The sequence below is a fragment of the Scyliorhinus canicula genome, chromosome 3 (assembly GCF_902713615.1).
Source record: "Scyliorhinus canicula chromosome 3, sScyCan1.1, whole genome shotgun sequence".
In the NCBI taxonomy this organism is placed as follows: domain Eukaryota; kingdom Metazoa; phylum Chordata; class Chondrichthyes; order Carcharhiniformes; family Scyliorhinidae; genus Scyliorhinus; species Scyliorhinus canicula.
In genome coordinates, this window is record NC_052148.1 from 226,960,473 (window position 1) to 226,987,905 (window position 27,433).

General features: G+C 41.5%; 2 protein-coding genes across 5 annotated transcripts in view; one reads left to right on the forward strand and one right to left on the reverse strand.

Moving 5' to 3' along the window:
- Positions 1–27,433, forward strand: part of idua (alpha-L-iduronidase) — a 328,554-nt gene that overhangs the window by 27,591 nt on the left and 273,530 nt on the right. For both annotated transcript variants that reach the window (XM_038792331.1, XM_038792332.1), the window contains exon 2: positions 1,981–2,121. In XM_038792331.1, coding sequence (XP_038648259.1) covers positions 1,981–2,121 — 141 coding nt within the window. The remainder of the gene's footprint in view (positions 1–1,980; positions 2,122–27,433) is intronic.
- slc26a1 (solute carrier family 26 member 1) overlaps positions 12,766–27,433 on the reverse strand; it is a 66,769-nt gene continuing 52,101 nt past the window's right edge. For all 3 annotated transcript variants that reach the window (XM_038792329.1, XM_038792328.1, XM_038792330.1), the window contains 2 exons: positions 20,598–21,279; positions 12,766–16,050 (listed from right to left, as the gene is read on the reverse strand). In XM_038792329.1, the coding sequence (XP_038648257.1) occupies positions 14,527–16,050; positions 20,598–21,233 (2,160 nt within the window). In that variant the 5' untranslated portion in view covers positions 21,234–21,279 and the 3' untranslated portion in view covers positions 12,766–14,526. The remainder of the gene's footprint in view (positions 16,051–20,597; positions 21,280–27,433) is intronic.

Sequence of the window (27,433 nt, forward strand, 5' to 3'; positions counted from 1 at the left end):
TCTAGTAGCCCGGCGTAGGATTCTCTTACAGTGGAGGGACGCAAAGCCCCCGAGCCCGGATGCCTGGATTAATGACATGGCCGGGTTCATCAGGCTGGAGAAGGTCAAGTTTGCCCTGAGGGGGTCGGTACAAGGGATCTTCCGGCGGTGGCAGCCCTTTCTCGATTTTCTGGCGGAGGGTTAGAGGGTGGTCAATCTCAGCAGCAACCCGGTCCGGGGGGGGGTGTAAGGGGGGGTGGGTTAGGGGGCTGTCAATGGGGTTTGTTTTTGCGACGGTGTGTTTGCTATTTTCTTCTTTTTTGTATTGTTATTAATTTATTGCTTTGTATTGGGGGGGGGGTTATTCTTTCTGTTTATTTCTACACCTTGTTTACTTTATTGTTGGGAGAACATTTGTTGTTGAAAAATTTGTATAAAAATTATTTTTTTAAAAATAGCAAACATTGGAAATTGAAATCAGTCTAAAGAACAAGAAAGGACAGAGGAAAGAAATTCGAGCAGAATTAAAGGAATAGTACAAAATAAGTTTTTAAAGGGCCGCAATGGCACACCGAGTTTCTCTGCCCACTCTCCGTCCCTTTAGGTTCTGTAGGAAAAGTAACTATTTCAACAAACGGCTGATTTGTTCTAAATCACCCAAGAAATTGCATATCTATCTATGATCATGCTTTTGTGTATGTTAATTTATCGAAGGTTTAACTGTGAATTTATGGGAACTCAACATTACCAGTTAAATGTGGAAGTTTTGGGCAGCAAGGTGGCGCAGTGGTTAGCACTGCAGCCTCACGGCACCGAGGTCTCAGGTTAGATCCCGGCTCTGAGTCACTGTCCATGTGGAGTTTGCACATTCTCCCCGTGTTTGCGTGGGTTTCACCCCCACAACACAAAGATGTGCAAGGTAGGTGGATTGGCCACACTAAATTGCCCCTTAATTGGAAAAATGAATTGGGTACTCTAAATTAAAAACAAATGTGGCAGTTTTGAGTATAGTCTGGAGGAATTTGGTACAAAGGTGAAATTGTAATGTGTTAGGGCGAGAATGCTTTTGGGATTTGAGATTGGCGTTTGAGATTTTAAATCCACAATGAAAAGCTGTTGCCTATAAAATCAGTCATTGGAAATTGACTTAAATGGAATAAAATAAATCATTTAAGTTTTATTATGAAGGAGAATGGAGGATAGTATTTTAATCAAGCGATTAGGGGCGGCACAGTGGTTAGCACTACTGCCTCACCACTCCAGGGACCCGGGTTTAATTCCGGCCTTGGGTGATGTCTGTGTGGCGTTTGCACTTTATCCTCGTGACTGCGTGGGTTTCCTCTGGGTGCTTCGGTTTCCTCCCACTTTCCAAAAGATGTGCGGGTTAGGTGGATTGGCCATGATAAATTTCCACTTAGTGTCAAAAGGGTTTTGTGGGGTTACGAAGATGGAAATATTTTATTTTATTGTTATGGAGATGGATGTGCTGGGTAGGTGAATTGGCCACATTTAAATTGCTCCTTAATTGAACAAAACATTATTGGGTACTCTAAATTTATTAAAATAAAGAATCTTAACCAGCTCGATTGAATCACCCTTAATCTTTTTTAATCAGTTCAATTGAATCCGCCTTAAACTTTGTACTCAAAGTTTGACTATACAGTTTGTCATAATAATTTAACCCTTGTAACCCAGGAGCATTTTGGTGAATCTGTATTGCAGCCCTCAATTTGGATGTTGTTTATTCAACCAGACGCTGCCTTTGCCCCTGTATTTGATAGGTTTGAACATTAATCAAATTGGTTTGTGCTTTCTTTTTAACCTCTAATTGTATTCTATTCCTACATTGGAATACATTTTTTAATTTTAGACACATTATAATACTAATTATGTATGTTAAATATAGGGTTATACAATTACTTTTTCATCCAATTTTGCAACTTATATATCTTTAATAACTTTATTTATTTTTGTTATTCTCCTTTTACACATCTTTCACAGTCCCCCTCTGCCACACAACAAAGCAGATGTGTTTGACCTAAGCAGAGACCAACAACTGAACCTTGCTTATATTGCCTCGGTACCTCACACTGGCATAGAACAAGTTCGAATTCACTGGCTTTTAGAACTAGTCACAATTCGGTAAGTTTGCTGGCTCATGTTATTTTTAGAAATATATATAAAAATAGCCTGAAATGTTTCCGTGATTTTTCTTCTATCTCCAGTTATAATCTACCATTAATCCTTGATTATAAATGTATAGGTTTTACCATAAGGGGTGACATGTTTGTTATCAGAATTAGTCCATGATAGTTTATTACTAAGAATATAAATTGAATATATAAATGTATTTTATAGTAACATAGAGTGTAGACTGTGGTGGGAATAGCCGATGACATTTGTTTATTATCATTTTACTTTGGAGTTTCACGACTCTACTGCATGTGAACAGGCATGATGTGGACAGCATGATGCAATGCTCACTGACTACTTAAACGCTATAATGATGGGGACATTTGGAGTTTTCTGTTAAGTGGTAAAAAATGGAAGCAGGAAGGGCCAAGGCTATGACCAAAGTGAACAAGGTGTCCTTGGATATATTGCAAAGTGCAATTAAATGTGAGGAAAGAGGTCCTTTTTTAAAGTAATGCTTTTGGAGTGTCATATGAGAGTACCTTTAAGAAATGGATGTTTAAGCAATGTACCTTTAAGAAATGGAGCAGCTCATATTACTGAAGTGATGTCAGAGGGTGGGGGGAGCTGCTGAGCTCACTTCTGCTTTTTGGGAGTTTTAGTTTCAGTTTTGAGAAAAAGAGCTTTGGGTGTGTCTGTGTTTGCAGTAAGCTGGATCTGCGGTGATCTCTGCCATGAAAGACTATCTCTGAATCACGTGGGTGATTTAAACTCATAATAGTAATGTCTTTAACCTGATGTATTTCTGTTTAAAGGTGTTAAGTCTTTTGGAGATTTGAAGGAACATTTTGAGGGATTATTTAGTGTTGTATTATTTTCGGGGTTATCTTTGAAATAAGGGGTGTTAAGGGATCCAATGTTTATTTAAAAAGGTTAAGTTGAATTCATGGACTAAACATTGTTTTGTGTTTAAAAACCCACGTGTCCATAATTGTAATACCACACCTGGAGACCAAGCCGTGTGCTTCAAAAGCAACAATCTATTAAAGGGAGAGGTTGGTTGAACTCCATGATACATTTTGGGGTTCTGAAACCACTGTTCCCATAACGGGAGCAATAGAAAAATGGCAACCTACTTCCACCACAATGAAGGTATAGCCGGAGGTGAGCAGGAGAAGTGTTAATTATAAAGTGTTTTAATTACCTAAACAGGTCACGAGAGATAAGCAAAGTTGCAGATCGACCGACATCCTGGAGTGAACCTCCCCTCGCTTTGTCTTGCCAAGTATAATTCATTCACATCACTTCCTGTTTATTCCCTTATTTCTCCATTCTTTTATTTTGCCATTACATTTTTGAACCATGAATGATTAATGGACATGTGTCTTTAAGGCAAACCGAAGAATCCAGAAGTTGCAGGAGAGATTACTTTGCTAGTCTGTGCTGGTTTAAACAGAAGCTGCAGACTCATCAACAAACGAGGGCGATGAGGTGGCACTTGGTTTGATTGGTTGGTGGCCAATGAATTGGCCCAAAAGGCCATATTCTACCCAGTAACAGATGGTGATTAGATCGTATCCCAATGGGATGCTTTTCAGAGTCTCAAGGTGTTTTAGTTTTGATTCTGGCAACACAGAGGCGAGAAACAGCTCTTTCTCTCCAACAAAATTGTTGTGAGTGATGTTTTTCTGAAGGAAAACCATTACAGGCTGTGCAAACAAAGACCAGAACCTGCTGTCTTTCTCCAGAAGAGCTGTGAGTACTGCATTTCCAAACTACAGAGAACCTGAATGAGTGAATCTGCAGAGAAGACCATTAGAGGCCACAAACAGAAACTTTAACCTGCAATCCTGCTGTGAAGGAAGGTGTGCTAAAAAACATAAACTGAAACAAAGACTCAGTTTCCTCTTACTTATGATTTTACCCCTTTCCACCACTCTGTTTGTCTGTCTTGTGTGTGTGTGTGTGTGTCGAGTGAAAAAGTTGAGTATTAGGGATAAGATAATTAACCAGTTGTATTTGCTGCATATTTAATTGTAGTTCTTGTTATAAATAAACAGTAATTGTGTTTACATTTACAAACCTGTGACTGTAATTATTGGGAAGACAAGGGCTAAAGACTTTGGGTATTTTTCTAAGGATTATTGGTTAATTCACTTATGCTGTGACTCTGGGGCTGGAATTGAGCATGCATAGCAAGTATATACTAGTAAAAAAGAAGGACTGTAAGAAAAAGGATAATCAGCCATGGATGTCTAAGGAAATAACAATTAAAAAAAAAAAAAATATTTTATTGAAGCAGATGACAGTTAAGGACCTGGTTAAGGCGTTAGAGGGAACCTGTGGCGCGGCACAGCACCAACTTCGAGAATGACGAGGGGGGGGGGGGGGGGGTCGCTGTTGGTGGGAAAGCCTCAAATGGAGCAGTTGATGAGCTTCATCAAGGAGGAATTTTGCCAGCAAAGGAAGGAGATGCACAACGACAGGTCAAAGGTGATTGAGGGAGCAGTGGCACCTCTGCAAGGTTCATTGGATCGGGTGGAGAAGTGCCTTGAGGCGCAATTGCCAATGATACGAGAGGTGAAAAGGATGGTGTTCGACCAGAGTGATCGTACTGTGTCTTTGGAGACGAGATAGGGATCCTGAGGGATCAATGCAAGTCGCTGTGGGTGATGGTGGAGGAGCAGGTCCAGGCGGCATAACTTACGGATTGTGGGCCTGCCAGAGGGTGTGGAAGGAACAAGTGCCACAAAGCACATTTCAACGATGCTGGCCAGGTTGGTGGAGGAGAAGGTGCGGGACAAAGCCGCAGAGATGGAGAGGGCCCACAGGTCCTTGAGGCAGAAGCCGAGGGCAGGGGAGCCACCATGGGCAGTGATTGTGCAGTTGCACAAGTTCACGGACAAGGAGACGATCCTGAGGTGGGTCAGGGTGAAGTGAGTCTGTAAATGAGAGGGTAATCGAGTCCGGATTTACCAGGGCATTGGCACGGAGATGGCGAAGAGACGTGCGAGATTCAACAGGGCCAAGACTGCATTGTTCAGACAGAGGAATCTTTTTGGAGTATTGTCTCTGGCCAGACTTTGAGTAACTTTTGATGGCCGGGAGTACTATTTTGAGACACCAGAGGAGGTGACTGATTTCATAAGGGACCATAAGTTGGGGGAGAGCTGAAGGAACCATAAGTTGGGGAAGAGCTGCGTTGTGGTGTGGGATGGAGGGGTTAAGTCCACAAAAATTGGGTGTTATGGCTGTTTTGTGTTGCTGAAGGGGAGGGAGGTATTATTTGGGAGTTGTAAGTTTGTGGGGGGGGGGGGGGGGGGATGACTCCTGCCTCCCACTGTTTGGTTTGTTTTTGGGAGGAGGTTCTTGTGAATTTGGGAGTGTTTTTCTCATGTATGGGGTGTGTATGACAGGACCTTTTGGGTGGTGTTGATGGTTTTGTCAATTCAGGGGGTCAGGGGCCAGTTGTGCAGGCTAAGGAGGGACTGGTGGGAGCGGGAAGGTATGCAAGGGGGGCCTTCGGGCGTGAGTTGCCACACCAGCAAGCAATGCCAGTGAATGGAGGATAGTTGTGGAGTGGAAGAAGGCTGAGGGGTGGCCAACTTAGGAGGGAGATTTGGGGGGGACGAGGAATGCGACATGGCAGGTTTAGAGGTTGAGTGTTGTCATGGGTGGAGGGGAGCGCCATCTTGGATGGGCCTGGTTCAGGGTGGGATTAAGTGAGACAGAACTGGTGGGGGATGATAGCGGGCGGTGGAGGGGAATGGAGGCATAAGCCTCCAGTAAGAGTCATGACGTGGAACGTTTGGGGGCTGAAGGGACCGGTCAAATGGTCCTCTGAGGGGTTTGAAGGCGGAGGTGATTTTTCTACAGGAGACGCATTTTCGGGTAAAGGATCAAATTATGCTGAGGAAGGGGGTGAGTGGGCAAGTATTTCACTCAGGATTTGATTTGAAGTTGAGGGGGCTGACCATTTTGTAGAGTAAGAGAATGGGTTTTGTGTGGGCCAAGGAAGTGCGGGACCCCGGGGGGGGGGGGGGGGGGGGGGGGGGGGGGGCATTTGATAGTGAGTGGGGTGCTGGAGGGGACGCTGGTGGTGTTGGCCAATGTAAACGTGTCGAGTGGATGATGTGGGGTTTGTGGAGGGATTACTGGGAGCAATTCTCGTCTTGGATATGCATCAACTGATTATGGGTGGAGATTTTAACTGTGTAATGGAGCTGAAGGTGCACAGGTCGAGTCCCGATTCAATGGAAATGTCTGGGATGCCGAAGGAGCTTGGAGGTTTATGGAGCATATGGGGACGGTGGATCCGTGGAGGTTCAAGAACTCAGGTGGGCGGGAGTACTCCTTCTTGCACATGCATAAGGTATATTCTAGAATTTATATCTTTGTGGTGCGTCGGGGGGTGCTGATATAAGTGGTGGGGGGCGGAATCTCCGGGAATTGTGATTTCGGACCATGTGCTGCATTGGCTAGAGGTTAGGTTCAGTTTGGTCAGGTGCAGAGGCCGGGGTGGAGGTTCGATTTGGGTCTTTTGGCGGATAAGGCGTTTTGTGAAAAGGTGAGACTGACAATTGGGAATTATGTGGAGCTCAATCACCACAGGATGTCGGCGGACATGTTTTGGGAAGCGTTGAAGGAGGTGGTTCGAGAGGAGATTATTTTGTTTAAAGCTGACAGGATAGAAGGAGGAGGGAGGAGTACAGGCAGCTGCTGGGTGAGATAGTTAAGGTGGATTGGAGTGACTCGGGATGGGGGGGAGGAGGGGGCCCTCACGAAGGAGATGTTGGCGGTGAGGAAGGGCTGGGGCAGTGTGATAGGTTGACAACACTGGGCAAGGTGGTGGGGCAGCTATGGAGAGCGAGTGGGGTGCAGTATGAGTATGGAGAGAAGGTGAGCCATATGTTGGCCCATCAGTTGCGGTGGCAGGCTGCATCTAGGGAAATTGTAAGGGTACGGACGGAGATTGGGGAGGTGGTGTCGGAACCGGGTAGGATAACTGTGGTGTTCAGGGGGTATAACAAGAAGTTGTATAAGGCTGAGCCAGGTGGAGAGGAGAGGGATATGGAACGATTCTTGGATGAGTTGGAGTTCCCAGAGCTGGAGGTAGAGAAGAGAGAGGCATTGGAGGAGCTGCTGGGGCTGAGGGAGGAGATAGGAGAATGCTGATTGATTTGATGTCACATGTACAGAAGAACAGTGAAAAGCATTTTTTTGCAGCGAAGGGAACATACACAGTACCTACACAATAGAGAAAAAGAATAATCACCAAAGTACATCGACAAATAGTGATTGGTTACACTGTGGAACAAGGGCCAAACAAAGCAAATACATGAGCAAGAACAGCATAGGGTGTCGTGAATAGTATTCTTATAGGGAACCGATCAGTCTGAGGGAGAATCGCTGAGGAGTCTAGTAGCTGTGGAGATTAAGCTGTTTCTATGTCTGGATGTGCGGGTCTTCAGACTTCTGTATCTACCGCCTGATAGTAGGGTCTGAAAGAGGGCAAAGCCTGGGTGTGAGGGGTCACTGACAATGCTGTCTGCCTTTCTGAGGCAGCGGGAGATGTAGACAGAATCAATGGGAAGGTGGCAAGCTTGTGTGACGTGTTGGGCTGAGTTCACTACACTCTGCAGTTTCTTGCAATCTTGGGCTGAGCGGTTGCCATACCAAACTGTGATGCAGCCGGATAGGATGCTCTCTATGGCACATCTGTAGAAGTTTGTAAGAGTCGATGCCAAATTTCTTTAGCTTCCATAGGAAGTAGAGACGTTGTTGGCTCTTGTGACCTTTGTATCAACGTGAGTGGACCAGGACAGACAGTTGGTAATGGTGACCCCCAGGAACCTAAAGCTATCGACCATCTCCACTTAGGAGCCATTGATGTAGACCGGGGTGTGTGTCGTGCTCCGCTTCCAGAAGTCGTTGATCAGTACCTTGGTTTTGCCGACATTTAGAGAGAGATTGTTTTCGGTACACCATGCAACCAAGTGATCTATCTCCCTCCTGTAGTTTTATTCATCGTTGTTTGAAATGTGACCCACCACAGTCGTTTTATTCACAAACGTATAGATCGAATTGGAGTTGAATCTTGCCACACAGTTGAGTATACATAAGGGTTACAGTATACACTCCCTATACAACCAGAGAAACATTGAGGTGCTTCTCTCACCACCCTTCTACGATACTTCTGATATTCTGAAAGGAAACTGTAACAGTTTTATCCTTCTAAACCGTATTTCATCATTGGGTGTTAGCTCTTTGGTTAACTCCTTAAATGTGTCCTTATTACTCCCTATTATTTAATTGTTAAAATGGTTATTCAAACTGTCAACCTATATATGAATATAATGTTCTGAAATATGCCCTTAATATCTTTCCCGTTTACCCCAAATTGTATTTATTTCCGTAGAAATGATTTAAAACATTTAATAGAGGAATAGATTAATTGAGGATTAGGGGATGGCCGGCATAAACATGATGGGCCGAAGGGCCTCTTTCAGTGCTGTCAAGCTCTATGAGGTTTTTTAAAGTCTGTTTTTCTAATTTGCTAACATAAGTTTAAGAATGACTCCTAAATAAATAAGGAAAGACATTACCATCATAAAAGCTTTTAAAGTTGCTTTGAAAATTATTTATAGCTTTTTCTTATCTTTGTTTAGTGTGAAGAGAACTTTAAAGGCCCTGGTGTTACTTTCTGCATGGCTTAGATGAAGTCTGTTTAACACTTGTTGAAACAAAGCTATCTAATTGCTGGTCATGTATATACTTTGAAGCTTCTGAGTAAAAATGGCTATACTTGAATATGTGTCCACTTTCTCATTTATCAATTCTAAAGTATAATATCTTCAATACATATGAATTCTACCTATGTATGCATATATGTCCTTCATGGATACAGGTAAGAAGAATGTGAAGTGCTGTCCATTATCTCCTTAATCACAAGACTATGCAGGAGACCATTGGGAGGCATTGGGATCTGTTCTGGGGGAAGTGGAACCTGTACAAATTGGACAGGTTACACCTGGGCAGGACTGGGACTGATGTCCTAGAGGAGGGCTATTTGCTAGAGCGGTTGGGGAGGGTTTAAACTAATATGCCAGGGGGATGGGAACCTATGCAAGGGGTTAGAGAAAGGGGGAACAAGGACAAAAACAAAAGGTAAAAAAGGGAACAAGAAAAGTGATAGGTGGAGAAACCAAGGTCAAAGTTCAAACAGGGCAAAAGAGAAAAATATTAGGAGAAAGACAAACAATGTGAAAAAGACAAACTTAAAAGCTCTGTGCCTTAATGCATGGAGCATTTGCAATGAAGTGGATGAACTAATCGCGCAGATAGATATAAATGGGTACAATATAATTGGGATTATGGAGACATGGCTGCAGGGTGACCAGGGATGGGAACTGAATGTCCCAGGGTATTCAGTATTCAGGAAGGACAGGCATAAAAGAAAAGGTGGTGGCGTGGCACTGCTGGTTATAGAAATTAACACAATAGTGAGAAAGTACATTAGCTCTGACAATGTGGAGTCTGTATGGGTAGAGTTGAGAAATACCAAGGGGCAAAAAACATTAGTAGGTGTCATATATAGACCCCCAAACTGCAGTGGTGATGTTGGGAATGGCATTAGACAATGCCGTAGAGGAATTATTCCTGAAGTGTATTTGGGATGTTTTTCTTGACCAATATGTGGAAGAACCAACTAGAGAGCAGGTCATCTTAGGCTGGGTTCTGTGTAATGAGAAGGGAATCATTGCCAATCTGGCTGTGCGAGACCCCTTAGGGATGAGTGACCATAACATGATAGAATTTTCTATCAAGATGGAGAGTGAAGTAGTTGATTCGGAGACTAGGATGCTGAATCTTAATAAATGGAACTATGAAGATATGAGGCGTGAGTTGGCCTTGATAGATTGGGGAGAATTACTTAAAGGGATGACAGTGGATAGACAATGGCAAACATTCACGGAACGCATGGGGGAACAGCAGCAACTGTTCATTCCTGTCTGGCACAAAAAGCAAAATGGGTAAGAGGGCCAATCCATGGCTGACAAAGGACATTAGAAATAATATCCGATCCAAGGAAGAAAAATAGAGATTGGCCAAGAAAAATGATAGGTGTGAGGATTGAGAGCAGTTTAGAATTCAGCAAAGAAGGACCAAGGGATTGATTAAAACAGGTAAAATACAGTCCAAAGTAATCCTGCAGGGAACACAAAGACTGAAACCATGAGTTCCTATAGATATGTGAAGAGAAAGAGATTGCTGAAGAGAAATGTAGGCCCACTACAGACAGAAACAGGGGAATGCATAATAAGGGACAAAGAAATGGCTGAGCAATTGAATACATACTTTGGTTCTGTCTTCACAAAAGATGACACAAATGAGATACCAGAAATGTTGGAGAATGAAAGGTTGAGTGAAAGGGAAGAACTGAGGGAGATCAATATGAGTAGAGAAATGGTGCTGAGCAAATTGATAGGATTGAAGGCAGATAAATCCCCAGGGTTGAGAATCTGCATCCCAGAGTGCTTAATGAGGTGGCTCTGGAAATGGTGGATGCATTGGTGGTCATCTTCCAGGCTTCTATAGACTCTGGACCTGTCCCTGCAGATTGGAGGGTAGCTAATGTCACTCCAATATTCAAAAAGGGAGGTGGAGAGAAAGCAGGGAGTTATAGACCAGTAAGCCTAACATCGATAGTGGGGAAAATTCTTGAATTCATTGTCAAGGACTTTATAGTGGAACATTTAGAAAGCTGTGGCAGGATCAGTCAGAATCAGTATGGATATATGAAGGGGAAATCATGCTTGACAAATCTGTTGGAATTCTTTGAAGATGTAACCAATCCAGTTGACATGGGGGGGGGGCAGTCGACGTGGTATATTTGGACTTTCACAAGGCGTTTGATAAAGTCCCACTTGAGAGATTATTATGCAAAATTAAAGCGCATGGGATTGGGGGAAATGTATTGAGGTGGATAGAAAACTGGTTGGCAGAGAGGAAACAAAGAGTAGGAATTAATGGCTCCTTTTCAATTTGGCAGGCAGTAACTAGTGGGGTGCCACAGGGATCGGTGCTGGGACCCCAGCTATTTACAATATATATTAATGATTTGGGTGAGGGAACAAAATGTAACAGCTCAAAGTTTTCAGATGTTACCAAGTTGGGTGGGAGGGTGAACTGTGGTGAGGATGCAGAGATCCTCCAGCATGATCTGGACAGGTTGGGCGAGTGGGTAAATCAATGGCAGACGCAGTATAATTTGGATAAATGTGAAGTTATTCACTTTGGAAGCAAAAACAGGAAAGCCGTTGAATGGTTGTAAATTGTGAGGGGAATGTGCAGGGGGACTTGGGTGTGCTTGTGCATCAGTAGTTGAAGGTAAGCATGCAGGTGCAGCAGGCGGTGAAGAAGGCTAATGGTATGTTGGCCTTCATTGCGAGTGGTTTCGACTACAGAAGCAGGGATGTGTTGCTGCAATTATACAGGGCCTTGGTGAGGCTACACCTGGAATATTTTGTGCAGTTTGAGGGAGTGCAGCAAAGGTTTACCAGACTGATTCCAGGGATGGCGAGACTGTCATATGAGGAGAGATTGACTAAGTTAGGATTTCAGAAGAGTTCAGCTGGAGTTCAGAAGAATGAGGGGGTCTTATAGAGATTTATAAAATTCTAACAGGACTAGACAGCGTAGATGCAGGGAAGATGTTCCCAATGGTGGGTGTGTCCAGAACCAGTGGTCGCAGTCTGAGGATTCAGGGTAAACCATTTCCGACAGAGATGAGGAGACATTTCTTCATTCTCAAAAGAGTGGTGAGCCTGTGGAATTCATTACCATAGGAAGTAGTTGATGCTATAACATTGGATATATTCAAGAGGCAGCTGGATATTGCACTTGGGGCGAATATGATAAAAGGTTATGGGGAGAAAGCAGGATTAGGCTATTGAGTTGGATGATCAGTCATGATCGTGATAAACGGCGGAGCAGGCTCTAAGGTCCAAAAGGCCTGCTCGTGCTCCTATCTTCTATGTATGTATCTATATATAATCTCACTATGAGAAACTTTATACACTTGGCAGTTAAACCACATGTTTAGGTTTGGTTTAGGGTCAGACTTCAGTACCTTATTTCTAGTTGTAATGCAAACATTGGCGAGACTCTTTATCCCCTTATATTGTAGTAGAGGGAGACTGTTTGGAAAAGTACCGTTCTTAATCTTTGGAGAGCATTGCCACCGAGGATGCTTCAGATAGTAGAGCCTGGCATTTATAAATAGCTGTATTATTAGAAATAAGTTTTATGTTAACTTTGTCATTGTCCCTTGTCGGTTTTTGGCCCTCATTGATTTTGTTCGATATTTTGTCTGAAAACTGAATGTGAGCTCAAACTCTATCCTGTTTTCTCTGACAGCTTTAATATTTAAAGCTTTAAGGTGTGCTTTGGACCCTCAACTCTTGTAGAAGACCATAGTGGTTTATCCAGGCTTGTGCTGTTATATAGAAAATAGGGAACGATGATATTAATCTTTCCAGAATTAAGATTTTATAGACATTTTGAATCAAGCTTTCTTGCTTAGAAATGTTTACCGTCTAGCATGCTTAAAACACAAGCTGTATGTGCATTTTATTTGAATCAGAAGCTATCAGTATTTGACCATAAATCTTTATTTAGCACATTGTCAATTATATAGGTTTTAGATACAATGATGAAATTGTTACAAAAAATATTTCCATTATAAGTAAATTTGGAATTGAATACAAAATACAATAACTGTTGCAAGTTATGAAAAGTACAAAATATTCAGAAGCGCAGGTATCTGTGGTATTGCGTCATTCATAATTTCATGACATTAGCAATAGATGCTGTTTTAACTAAGTTGTCTACAACGAAAATCATCACAGTACTGTAATAATTGTTTTAGAGCACATGATAATTTAGACATTAACCTGGTTTCCCCCAAAAAACACCCTTAAGCAAAAATGAATTTCATGAATCAGTTAAATTGTAGGTGGACAAACAGTGGTTGGATTAAAGTCTGAATTGAAACTGTCCTGACTTGTAGTTTATTTTTATTCATTTACAGTTACCTGGTCAACCCTACTTCTGACTGTAATTCCAACATTGAAACTGAAGCCCAATTATGCAATAAACCAGTGCAATGTTGGAATGTGCAGACTTTTTCCAGGATTACTTGGTCCAATATGAGGGACAAAGCATTGTTAGAACACAATAGATAACAAATATAGTGCCAAAATTAAGAATAGTTAACACATTTTTTGGGTTTCAGCTTGATTGCTACCCCTGTTTTAATTCCTACATTTAAAGTATTTCATTCTTGATATGACTACAGTGATAGCTAGAATTCTGCCATTGTAGTACATGTATTCAATTATTTTTTCAAATCTCTTTTTCATTAAATCCAGTAGATACTATTGCTTCACTATACACAGCGATTGAAATCAATTAGAGGAAGACAAATTTTCATTTTTGTCCTCCTCTTTCTGCCACTATGGACTATTCTCTTTCTAAGAAAGCAGAAACATGGCCCTAACTAATTGAACCATCTTGACAATATTAGCATTTTATTTTTGAATAGAGAGGTGAGGGTGTACATTGCTAAAAGTACACCGGTAGTTTTTGTTTCTCCTTTCAAAGATGTAAACCTCCACATTTTGTTTTAAATCGCAATTCACTTTAATATCAATGGTTCTTGTTTAGTTACAGCAAAACGTATGAGAGGCTTTCCAGTTAACATGTTACATATGAAAAATAATTATGTCCATTGAGCCTGGTAGTGCATAGGCTACCATCTATCAAAGTACAGGCAGCATTTGGGAGGATTGTGCAGTCTTAATTGCACTTTGTACAATTATTTTATAAGTGAACAAAGTTTGTATTTTAATATTTAACACAAGTTTTTATGCTTGTTATTACCACTGATAAATTACTTTAATTTAAAAAAAAACTGGGTTGCTTTCATCCCTCCCCCTAAATGTGCTCACTTAATCTGGTATACACTTATATGGGCATTTGCTGCCCTCTTTGTGTCAAACAAACCCATCCATGTACAGTATCCAGTGGGAATCACTGGATAGCGAGCAGGAGCCCTGCCTATTTTTATTCTTGTTCCTCACCCAGAAACAATGAGTGAATTGCAAAATCTCCACACATGTCTGGCCGAAATCAGCTAACTCAACAGAGATCCAAATCAAAATTGGGATCTTTCTGACCTGCATAGTCACAGTGAGTGGTACATTTATTTACTGAGCTATCACTCAACTAATGAAAAAAAACTCCAAAATAGAATCCATATTTAAATAAAAATCCTTTAAGTTTGGCATATATTGCCATTTTAATAGTGCACGTCTGTACATTTGTCAATACTGGACATATATATTGAAGCTCTTAAAGAGAGGAATTACCTGGTTCAGGCCAGTTGGCTTTAGCATACTGAACAGCTACATGCACGCTATAAAACAACAAAGTGTCCATCTCCTTACAGTTTTCTCCAAAGTATCCCCCCCTACTCAGTGAGTCAATCACTGAAGGATTACAGTTGGCCAGGAGGACTCTGATACCAATCTCATTATAATCCTTCAGAACTGTCTTCAATGTATTAATGCCAACAGTATCTAAGAATTGTACTGTGGAACAGTCCAGAATAATGGTGTGAAAACTGTATACTTTAGGAATCAATTTTTTGCTGATAACAGGCTGTTCTTTATTGATGTTGCCATTGAATGCTTTTTCTTCTTTCTTTTTTATTTGCTTGCTTTCTTCCTTTTTCTGCTTTGCAACCTCCAAAGCAGGATTCAGATCAACTTTTCTCATCAGGGCACTCAGAAAAAAATCTTTATTAGCATAATATAGAGGAGCTTCAAAACGAAATATCTTAATTTGAGGAATAGATGTAAGGTTATTGTATTCTGCTTGATCTTCATACAGATTGGAACCTTGAATTTGACCCAACAGAGCTGTCCTGGGAACTTGAGTGCGAATGATGACGCACAGAAGTGAAAATGTTACCCCTGTAAATAGCCCTAGCTCTGTACTTATTAAAGTTACAGATAGCATTGTGACCCACCAAACCAGTGTGTCAATTTTGCTCATCCTCCATTGCTTTGGCAGGTCACGAAATTTCATGAGAGCTCCTCTTAAACTAACTATAATGATGGATGCTAGAACACACTTCTGCAAAGAATAGAATACAGGAGCTAAGAAAAGAAGCAACATTAATACCAACACAGCACTGACCACACTAGAGAGCTGGGTCTGACAACCATTCGAATCTTTAACAAGTGTTTTAACCAGAGTTGCACTGGAGGCATATGAATGAAAAAATGATTGAACTACATTACAAAATCCAAGCGCATAGGTCTCTTGATTGGCTTGTATTGTGTATCCATGTTTTTTTGCAAACAACTCAGACAGTGAGATTGTGAAGGCAAAGCTGATGATTGCAAGCGTTACAGCATCCATGGCAACTCTGGGTAAGAGGTGCCAATTTGGAACTTTCGGGGGTAAGAATCCAGTTGGAATTGGTCCTGTAATGCTTGAACCATATATTTCATTTAGATTTACAAAGTGGGATATTATTGTAGCTATAACTACAATGGTCAGTTCCATTGGGAAAGGGAACTTAAGCTTGTGCTTATATCGTTCACCTAATTCTTTGGAAACAATTAGCAGAGGCATACAAATAGCAGTTGTTATCAGATCACAGAAATTAGTTTTGTGAATGTTCTTAAAAATGTTTATCCAAGTTACAACAACACTGCCAGGTCCATGACTACGTGGTAGTTTTATTCCAATGAGGTACTTAACTTGCATTGTTACAATGGTAATTGAGGCACCTGTTGCAAATCCATCCAACAAGGGCTCGGATAGATACTTTGATACAAATCCGAGATTGAAAACTGCCATTAGTACCTGGAACAAAAAAAATAAGATGAGAACAGCCATGAATCATAATCATGAAATTGGACATCTGACTCCCAAAAAGGAGAGAGAGTCATGCATTTCGTATCTACAAAACTTCACGTTTTATAAAATATGACAGTACTGGAGTCCTCGGGCTCCTCTGAACTTTAGATCATGGTTGGTGCATGGCACTGGGAGAAGAGAAAATTTGCCTTTTAAAATTGTGTTTCCATTGTGCTTTCTGTTGAGAATGATTCCAGGTTTTACATTTTTTTCCCTATATTTTGATTGCAGCACTGTGATTTTGCAAAAACACCTCTGAAAAACGTGAAAAGTGCAACGTAGGATTATAGATGGGTTTATGAGCATACCAAACATAGGAGCTTTTTTGGTTGCAAAAAAAATCATATTGCAGTTTTACAAGAATGTACAGTATCTGCCTATCTACTTTATACTGTGATACCAGTTTTCCTCACAACAGTGCCCAAGTTTAAAAACACTCTCCCCTTGAAAGAGAGGTAAAAGAACATACACAATTTCTGGACACCTGAAGTAGAAAGATAAAGTGCTGTAAGTGCCTTGCAGCTGAAAGAAAAGTGAGAAGCACGGTAGTTGAGGAAACAGTTAGTGAAGAGACTTCTATTGGATGGGAACAAGGAGCAAGAGTTCAGCGGTGAAGAGTTAGTTAAGGGAGTGACCCACAGGTTTGCTAGCAGGGGTTTGGACAAAGCATTGCTGTTTCAGGCAGGACTGGTGAAGCTCCATGCAGTAAGCAGCCCATGCCTCCCTCTTAGTTGTTTGGTTTTCCAAAGCTCAGTTAACACAGCAGTTTTAAAGCAGGAAGCGTGGGGATATTTCCTCTTTAAGAAGAAGTGTCCCAGCTTCTACCTGCTGTAGTAGTATTTTCCAGATCTGGCTTGATGATAGGCTGGCAGCATCACTGTCTTGGTCTTGTGGATGATTTGTGTCCAGTTCCAATCTAAATTCAATTTTCTAACGTGCCAGCCGAGGTCTGGAGGCTACTGCTGAGTTGGGAATTTCTAGCCTATTGTTTCAGGGAAAAACAGGCTCTAAATTTCTAAAATAACCCTCTGGGAAGAAAAATCAAATTGAAGGCCATTTTGTATTGGAGATAAAATTGTCCTGACCTAGATCAGAAGAGAGCTGCAATCTGTCCTAACAGCAGTTCATCAAATTCAGAAATGTACAATCTATCATGAGCATAAACTAGGTCAACTGCAGGTATTTGTATTCCACAAGCATGAGGGCAGCTGAGAAAACCAATGGCATTTCAACCAGACTCTCAAACCATTAACAGCAGATTTTAGTAATTCTACGCTATTTAAAATCAATGCTACCTTTCTGCCAGCTGAGGAGTTATTGAACTACCTCCCTTGAGGTTATAAGTGGACTGACTCCCTTAAAGATGTCCGAACAGGATCGTTTTTATGCCAACTAGGAACGTTTCTGATTGATGACTTTCCCTAATTGTCTATGGAAAAATGCCTGCTGAGGAACTGCAACTGCTGCATGATATGACCTGCACAGACTCGAGGTCTGATTTATGGCATGATGAGGGCATCTCCTAAATGTACAGGAAAGATAAACTACCATCTTAATGTACCTACCTCACTTTTGATTTGGAGCTCTAACATCCTAATTTACAAGAAGGACCAGGAGGAACCATAGGAATGCGCAACCGGGGTTGGGGGGGGGGGGGGGGGGGGGGGGAGGAGGGAATGGAAGGAGAGGGTGGGGTTGAAGAGGAGGAAGGGCTGGAGAGGTACAAAAGAGGCAAGGTGGGAGGGAGGTGGCAAACCCCACCCCTAGCCACAGGAGAAACACGTCTGGAGCCGACGGGGTAAGAAAAGAAAGGGGGGGGGGGAGGAGAGGGGAGACGAAGGGAGGAACACACTCCCAGACCAACCAGGGATGGCACAAGGGGGGAGGGGGTGGCAGGGGGCAGGAGGGGGGGCAGAGGGGGGTGGGTTGGGGTGGCGGGAAGGACCATGCACCGAATTGGATAGCGACAGACTGTATATAGGAAAATACACAGGAAGAAAAGGACAAACCTTCCTGTATTATACAGTAAATGAACACAAACAGCAATATACATAATTTTTGATAATTCTTGAAACTACCAATAAAAAGATTTTTTCTAAAAACCCTAATTTACTAAGCATCTATCTTGACCAAACAGTTATTCACATTTGAGGGCACTCAATAGGCAATTGTAGTGGTCATCAGAGGCCTGACAGGTCAAAAAGGGCTTTCAGCAAGTTGGATTTAAGAATTTACCAACCTTACTGAGCTTTTTGAGGGGATAACAGAGAGACAATGGTAATGCAGTAGATGTAAATCCACCTACCCTGCGCATCTTTTTGGGTTGTGGGGGTGAGACCCACGCAGACACGAGGAGATTGTGCAAACTCCACACAGACAGTGACCCGGGGCCAGGATCGAACCTAGGTCCTCGGCGCCGCAGTAGATATAATTTGTCTGAATTTTCAAATGGCCTTCAATAAGGTGGACATAATAGTATAAGGTCAGAGAATGTGGACTCAGAGGACAAGTAGTAAAATGGATTGCTAGCAAGACTTCAAGACTGAAAGCAGAATAAAGGGTAATTTATACAGTGTGGGAGAAGGTGAGAAGTTGTGTTCCACATGGATCAATGTCAAAACCACTGCTTTTCACAATTTGCAATGTCCAAATCATTAACGTGATCAAAAATGCAATTTAAATTTGTAGATTACACAAAATTACAGAAGTTGGTGGGGGATGATCAATTCGGAGGAGGACTGCAACAAACTACAGGAGAACATTGCAGAAGACATTTCAGTTCGGGAAGAATTCATATTTGACCTGAAATATTTGTTTCTCTCCACAGATGCTGCCCGACCTGCTGAGTATTCCCAGAATTTTATGTTTTTATTGAAGAATTTGAGGGAGAAGGGAATAGATGGTCCCAATTATAGATTTAGATGAATAAAGATGGGAGTGGAGCATAAATACTGGCATAGATAGATTAGGCTGAATGGCGTGTTTTTGTGTCATATATCCTATGTACTCCTATGAATATTGGTGCGGATTGAAGTAAGGAAAAGAAAATCACAACTTGTATTTAACATAATAAAACATCAGGGCATGAGGACCCCGGGTTCGATCCCGGCCCCGGGTCACTGTCTGTGTGGAGGTAGCATGTTCTCCCTGTGTCTGCGTGGATCTCACCCCCATAACCAAAGGTGTGCAGATTAGGTAGATCAGCCACACTAAATTGCCCGTTAATTGAAAAAATATATAATTGGGTACTCTAAATTTATTCAAAACAAACATAATAAAACATTCACAGGAGCATTGAAAAACAAAATATAAAACTGAGCCACATGGGAGATAATGGATGAACTAACGAAAACCATGGTCAAAGATAGGTTTTAAGGAGTGTCTTTAAGGAGGAAAGTAAGACCGAGGTACAGGGAGACAATTCTGGGGCTTAGAATCTAGACAGTTGAAGGCACAGCCTCCAATGGTAGAGCAATTAAAATTTGTGTATACTCGAGAGGCCAAATAATAAGTTGAGTGTAGACATTTCAGAGCTAGACAATATGACAGAAAATAGGATTTAGTAAAGGCAACTAAGTCAGTCGAGTAAAAATAAAGTATTGGTTTATTCACAACAGAAACATATCTACTCACAGGACCCGGTTAGGCTTCACACTGGTCCTTTCTCTCTCTGGAGGCCTGTTCTAGTCTGGCCAACCTTATGTACAACAGTCCCCACCCCTTAGTTAATGAGGGAGTGCATACTCCTCAAACCATACGGGGACCATCATCAACCCTGTCCCATGTGTTCCGTGCAGGATGCTACATCAGGAAGGGTGAAAGATTTGAAAACAAGGATGAGAATTTTCAAATCAAATATCAATACCTGACTGCAACCTGTAATTACCACACATGAATGCTTTCCATCAATTTCAAGCTACTTAGTGGTCTGTGACAAAGCTACCTATTTCGAGTTGCCTTGTAAAGATCCCTTAAAGGATATGAATTTAGAAATCTGTCTCATTGTTTAGCAGCGATTACCAAATCAAGCCAATTTAAGAATAAATTGTATTATGATTTTTTGAGAAGTTATGTCTTGAAGATATGTCTTTTATATAGAGTAATAACTTTGTGCTTTACCATTGAGAGTTGAATATTAAAACAACAATGATTACCCAAGTAATCATTGCTGGCTTGGCATTGCAGTATATTAACCTATTTACATGTTGTATTGGGTAGTTAGGATAATTAACTGCATTTAGCAGAGGTAGTGCTTGTTAGTGCAACTACTGAACTCTGCCTTAATTCATTTTTCCAAAGAAAATTATTGCTACATTGAAATGGATCCTGAAACTATAATACAAGGGAGTGCTTTGTTTTCGGATTTTTAAAAACATTATTGTACATTTAATCTCATAATTATTCAGTAAGAAACTATCTGTTCTCTTCTTATATAGCACCGTGTCTGGAAGCATGAAAAGAGTTAGCACTAAACTTTTAATGAAATGCCTCACCTGATAAATACCACACATAAATGTAAGGGCAGCAGAAACACTGACAGCATAGCATTTTCTATCGCATTCGAAGTTCTGTGATCCAGGAAGGGTGAAATTCATTATCATGGTTGGATTAACGTCACTGATGTTCCAGTTATCCACACTGCCCATTGCTGTTGACATCACTTTGCTCTCCTCTTCTACATCAAATCCAGCCAGCAGAAGCTCCCGATCAACCACTTGTCCCACCAAGAGGCATATTAAACTGAAAATGCCGACTGAAATATGGCGCGAAGTACCCATCATAAAATAAATAATGCAGGAGAAGAAGGATGCGTACAAACTGGAGCTGGTTTCTAGTCCAGCAAGCAGTGCATATGCTATAGATTGAGGGACCATGACGACAGCAACAAGCAAACCTGAAATGGTATCACCCAGGATCCATTCTTTTAGTTTGTACTTTGGGAGCCATTCGAGGACGGGAAAGAAACCAGTAATCAGAGTTTTAAATTTGTCCAGTGAACATGAGCAATTTTCTTGCAGCTTCCGTTCAATGACTTTCTTCACTGCAACTTTTTCCTTCACTGTTCTTTCAATCTGTATATGAGATTCTGAATGAAGTTCCATTTTCGACAATTGTTCTTCGTTTTCCATTCTTAGGTATTGTTGGACTGCGCTATAGATGAGTAGTTCTAAAGTTCTGCAATTAAAAGGTGCATTACTTCACAGAGCAAATAAACCTTTGCTTATGCAATGCATCAGCTCTATCCAGTGATTCTTATAGTATGTAAGATTTCGGGCTCAGACAGGTATTAATTTGTGTCTGCATCATAATTGCAGGTTACTAACATAAAGATGCTAAAATTGCAATATTTTGACATAAAGCGATTCATTCAAGGTTTTGTCTGGGCTTAACAAGCGAAAGAAAATTTTGTGGTTTTTTTCTAACCTGCAGTGAACACTGCTACACTGAATTGATTGAAAGTTTTAGTTACCAGGTTTTGTGCCATGTGGAAAATGCTGAGTTGTAAAATAAATGCTGTATCTTCAAAAAATTATCATATGGATTGCCATATACTTTAAAGACGTTTGGGCCTTTCTTTAGAGAACCAATAAATAATTCCTTTGAATGCATAATAAGAATTCCATAGAATTTTCTTACTGAGGAAAATGTTTGTTAAAGCTGGTCTTCGGTAAGCATTATAATGCCTGATGGTTACAGAGCTGTGATATAAACAGTATGACTTTTAACCTGCTGCACCATATAACTGCAAGTTGATCCTTGTTCATAAGTTCATAAGATATAGGAGTGGGAGTAGGCAATTTAGCCTCCCGAACCTGCCCGTTCTCCATAACCCTTCAGCCCATTACCAATTAAAAATCTGTCCAATTCCTCCTTAAATTTACTCACTGTTTCTGCATCCACCACACTCAGGGGTAGCGAATTCCACAGCTTCACAACCCTTTGGGAGAAGTAGTTTTTCCTCAAATCTGTTTTAAATTTGCTACCTCGTATTCTAAGATTATGACTTCTCATTTTAGAATGCCCCACAAGAGGAAGTATCAGCTGCACGTCTACTTTATCCATACCTTTTAGCATCTTGTGTACCTCAATTTGATCTCCCCTCATTCTTCTAAACTCGAGAGAGTAGAGGCCTGTTCAATCTCTCTTCATAAGATAATCCCCTCATCTCTGGAATCAACCTAGTGAACCTCCTCGAACAGCCTCCAATGCCACTACAGCTTTCCTCAAATAAGGGGATCAAATAAACTGTGCACAATACTCCAGATGCGGTCTTACCAATACCGTGTATAGTTGCAACAACACTTCCTTACCTATATACTCAATTCCTTTTGTTACAAATGCCAACATTCCATTTGCTTTCCTTATTATCTGCTGCACCTGAATGCTCATTTGCTGTGACTCATGCACAAGGCCACCCAGATCCTTCTGTATCAGAGCACCACAAAGATTCTCTCCTTTTAGATAATAAGTTGCCTTACCATTTTTTCGAACAAAAATGCACAACCTCACACTTATCCCCATTAAACTCCATCTGCCACATTTTGGCCCACTCTCCTAACCTGTCTATATCCATTTGTAAGGTTCTTATTTCCTCATTGCAGCTTACTGTCCCACCTATTGTGTCATCTGCAAATTTGGCTATCGATCCTTCTATCCCTGTATCCAAGTTGTTGATATAGATTGTAAATAGCACCGAACCCTGTGGCACCCCACTAGTTATATCCTGCCATCCAGAAAAAGACCCATTTAACCTGACTCTCTGTCTCCTGTCCGTCAGCCAGTCTTCTATCCATGCTTATAAGTTACCCCTAATCCCAAGTGATCTCACCTTGTGAATTAACCTTCTGTGCGGCACCTTATCAAACGCCTTCCGGAAGTCCAGATATACTACATCTACAGGATCCCCATTAACCACTCTGCTTGTTACATCTTCGAAGCACTCAAGCAGATTAGTCAATCATGATTTTCCTTTCATAAAACCATGCTGACTTTGACGGATAGCACTTTGGCTTTCCAAATGTCTTGATATTATGTCCTTGATAATTGATTCTTACAGTTTTCCAACAACAGATGTTAAACTAACTGGTTTGTAATTTCCCACATTCCGCTTCCCTCCCTTTTCGAATAAGGGCATTTTGTTAGCATTTTTCTAATCCACTGGAACCTTCCCCATGTCCATGGAATTTCATAACCAATGGATCCACTATCTCTGCTGCCACTTCCCTGCCCTGGGGACTTGACTACCCTCAGTCCCTAGAGTTTGTTGAGTACTGTCTCCCTATTGATGCAGATTGTTCCTAGTTCCATCCTTTCTATTACCTCTGAATTGCTCGGTCCTATAGGAATGGGACTAGCATCCTTCACCGTGAAAACTGAGGCAAAGTATTGATTCAACATCTCTCAGGGCAGCACAGTGGTGCAGTGGGTTAGCACTGCGGCCTCAAGGCGCTGAGGTCCCAGAGTCGATCCCGGCTCTGGGTCACTGTCCGTGTGGAGTTTGCACATTCTCCCTGTGCTTGCGTGGGTTTCGCCCCCACACCTAAAAATGTGCAAGCTAGATGGATTGGCCACGCTAAATTGCCCCTTAATTGGAAAAAATGAATTGGGTACTCTAAATTTTTAAAAAAGATTCAGCATCTGAGTTCCCCAACATTAACTCACCAGTTTCATCTTCCAGGGGACCAACATTCAACTTAGCGACTTCCCTTTTACATACCTGTAGAAGCTTTACTATCCTTTTTGATATTCTGTGCTAGTTGTTTTTGTAATTTACCTTCGCTTTTTTTTAGTACTTTTTAATATCCCTTTGTTTATGTTTGAAAGTTCTACAATCTTCCAGTTTGCCACTGGCCTTTGCAATATGATATAACTTAGTTTTTGTCTTCATAATGTTCTTGACCTCCTTGTTCAGCCTTGTTTTACCCCTCTTGCCATCTTTCTTCCTCACTGGGATATAATAATAATAATATTAATAATCACTTATTGTCACAAGTAGGCTTCAATGAAGTTGAAGCTGTGAAAAGCCCCTAGTCGCCACATTCTGCCGCCTGTTCGGGGAGGCTGGTACGGGAATTGAACCCGTGCTGCTGGCCTTGTTCTGCTTTATAAGCCAGCTGTTTAGCCCACAGTGCTAAACCAGCCCCTAAAGTGGCATGGTTGCACAGTGGTTAGCCTCAATTGCTTACTTAAAAGATGAAGTCACTACACACAAAAGAAAACAAAGAAGGAAGTAACTATGGAGGGCTTACAATAGGTGAAGCCTGACTAAGAGAATAACAACAATGAATCTGTGCTCACACAGAGGGATAGGCTCAACATAGGAACTTCTAAACAGTATATTAATCTAATCTAATCTTGTAATTTTTGGGCATTAGATTTAATTTGGACTTATTAAACAAAGCTCAGCTGCTAAAATAATATTGTGATTAGCTAGCTGCAGTTGCTAATTTCTTCCTTTATGATCTGAATGAATATCTAACCATTTCGATTTTTAAAAGTTAACATAATGATGAGACTAATTGTGTTATCCTAAATAATGTTGAAGGCCTTGTGGTATAGTGGGTAGCGGCCCTGTTTCTGAACCAGCAGCTCCAGGTACGATCTCACTCCAGGACTTGATGGCCACAGTACTATTTGAATCTTTGGACAACTGTAGACAACAAAGCAGGCTGGACTGTATTGCAATCTATGGACTTTAGACACAAGCAATTGGGCCTGGAACTTCCTGAGGAAACATGCTGCATCAAACCCAGCAGAGGCCGCTTAACCAAAGTAAGTGCAAATGCTGTTGCTACCAAAATACTGGCCAACTCAAAGGGATCCCTCGATAGCAACACAAACAGGAAGCCAGGAAAAAAACTCAAGAGAAGCCATGGCAAGTAGATAAGAGTCTTACTCCCTGTCAAGGCAATTTTACCCTTGTAGAACTGGATGCTGGTCTAACAACCAGAAAAAGGGCAAAGCAGCTAGTATTTCACTGGACTTCCTGCACTATCCTGACCCATTGGCAAATCTGGCTACTGGTACTCTTTTCAACTGTGGCGGTGAATGGCCACATTCCCTAAATCTGAGGTGATGGTAATAGCCCTGCCAAAATCAAGGAAGCCAGCAGATGACCCTGGGAACTACAGATTCATTACATTGTTCTGTACAACCTATAAGATCCTGGAGCAACTAATTATTTTAAGACTTAGCTCTATTACCCTTCTCCAAAAGCAAGCAAGCTTTAGGCCCCAACACAGTTGCTGTGAACAAGTCTTTGTTATCACCACAATCATTGAGACAGGTTTTCACTGCAAGCTCAAGACTGGAACCACTTTCATACTTTCTTTACCCAGCCTACAATATTGTTTTAAAACATGGACTGACACCTAACCTGCCCCTGAAGCTGCAATGTGCCTAATCACTTCAGTGTTGGGGACGTTTCTGAGCAACAGAAGGATGAAGGTTTACCTCCGAGGAAAGGTCAGCACTCAATAATACTCAACAATGGTCTCCCACAAGGTAGTGTCCAGGCATTGACATGTTTTAACACCTACATAAGTGACATGCACAGCACATCATGAAAGTATTTATGGCAACGATATTGCCATGACAGCTTAGGCAAAATCTTCCAGGGTATGTAAGCCATGCTAAACTCTGACCACTCAAAATGGCTGAAGATTTCTGCAAGTGGAGTCGACAACCAAACCCAGTCAAGTCTATTGTTTCGGCATTCCACCTTGAAAATCGAAGGCTTACAACACTCTAATGCCATCTACTGTGGAGAAGAAGTGCAGTATAACGCGACTCCCACCTGTCTTGGAGCTCCCTAACTTACCATCACCACCTTCGAAGCATAGCTAACACACATCACAAGTGAACACCATCCACAAGCTCGTTTGCACAAGCTGGGGCGCAAAAACTGCTGTCCTCTGTACATCTGCGGTAGCTCTGGGCTTCTCGACAGCTGAGTGCTGCGCACTTGTGTCGACCTCAAGTAGTCACTCTAAACTGATTGACATGCAACTTCACTCAATAATGAGAATAATCTCTGGAACTCTGAGACAACTCTAGTTAAGTGGTTATCAGTCCTTTCAAATATTGCCCATCGCCCCAATCGATGGGATGCAGCAACACCCAAAGAAATAACTCGTATCAGCAGCACCTTGGACCTCCCCTTCATTAGAGACTTTAAAGACCGCCCAACTCGCCACGTGGCTCCACAAAACCCCCTCTGGATACAAATTGAACATCTCCAACTTCATAACACACATGAAACCCAGAGGAAAGTTTGGAGCATAAAATCCAGCCTCAAGTTCAAATCCTATTTGACCAGCTGGAGAACTTAAATTCAATTAAATTAATCTTGGATAAAAAACTAGTATCAGTAATGGTGAAATTGCTAGATTGAGATTAAAATTCATCTAGTTTACTCATGTTCTTTAGAGAAGGAAGTGTCCCATCCTGACCTGGTCTGGCTTATAAGTGACTCCACACCTAGATGTATCAAAACCACCTTGCAAAGCTAATCAAAAACTGTACAGATCATCCTGCATCAACCTACGCAATGGATTTGGAAGTGAAAAAGCTACACCCAGCCCTGTTGTCCCCACAAAATCCTTCTCAGTAAAATCTGGGGACTGAGGTCATAATCGGGAGAGCTGTCCCTCAGACATGTCAAGCAACTTATATAATTCAAGAAACTCAACACCATCCAGGGCAATGCAGCTTGCCTGAACCTTAAATATTCATTCTCTCTACTGTTGATGCACTGCAGTGTGTATCATATATAAGATGTACTGTAAAAAGTGACTAAGTTTTCTTCTATAGCACCCCAATCACTGAGAATAATAAGGACAGTAGGTGCATGGGAACGCCACCATCTCTGCAGTCATACATCATCCTGACTTGGAAAAATATTACCATTCTTTCATTGTCCCTAGGTCAGAATCCTAGAACTCCCTACTCTTCAGCACCGACAGAGTATCTTTGCCACATAATTGCCATGGTTTAAGAAGGCAGCTCACCACCATCCTCTCATGGGCAATTAGCAATAAACAATAAATGCTGGCGTGCCAGTGACAACTGCATCCTGTGAATAAATAAAAATGCTTAGAGCATTTTGTATATTATTCTTGTGCCTTCTACTTTAAAATCAAACTTAACTTGTTTATTATAAAAAGATAAACACTTACACGGAATTGCCAGGTGAAGGAATGCTAATATCAGCAACATGAGTTTCTGGTCTAAGTAAACACTAGGTAAAAAAATCAGTAACTGATGCCAGAAACTTTATCTATGGTCTTAATAAAACCTTCCCCCCTATAAGATTAGGGGGAATTCAAGC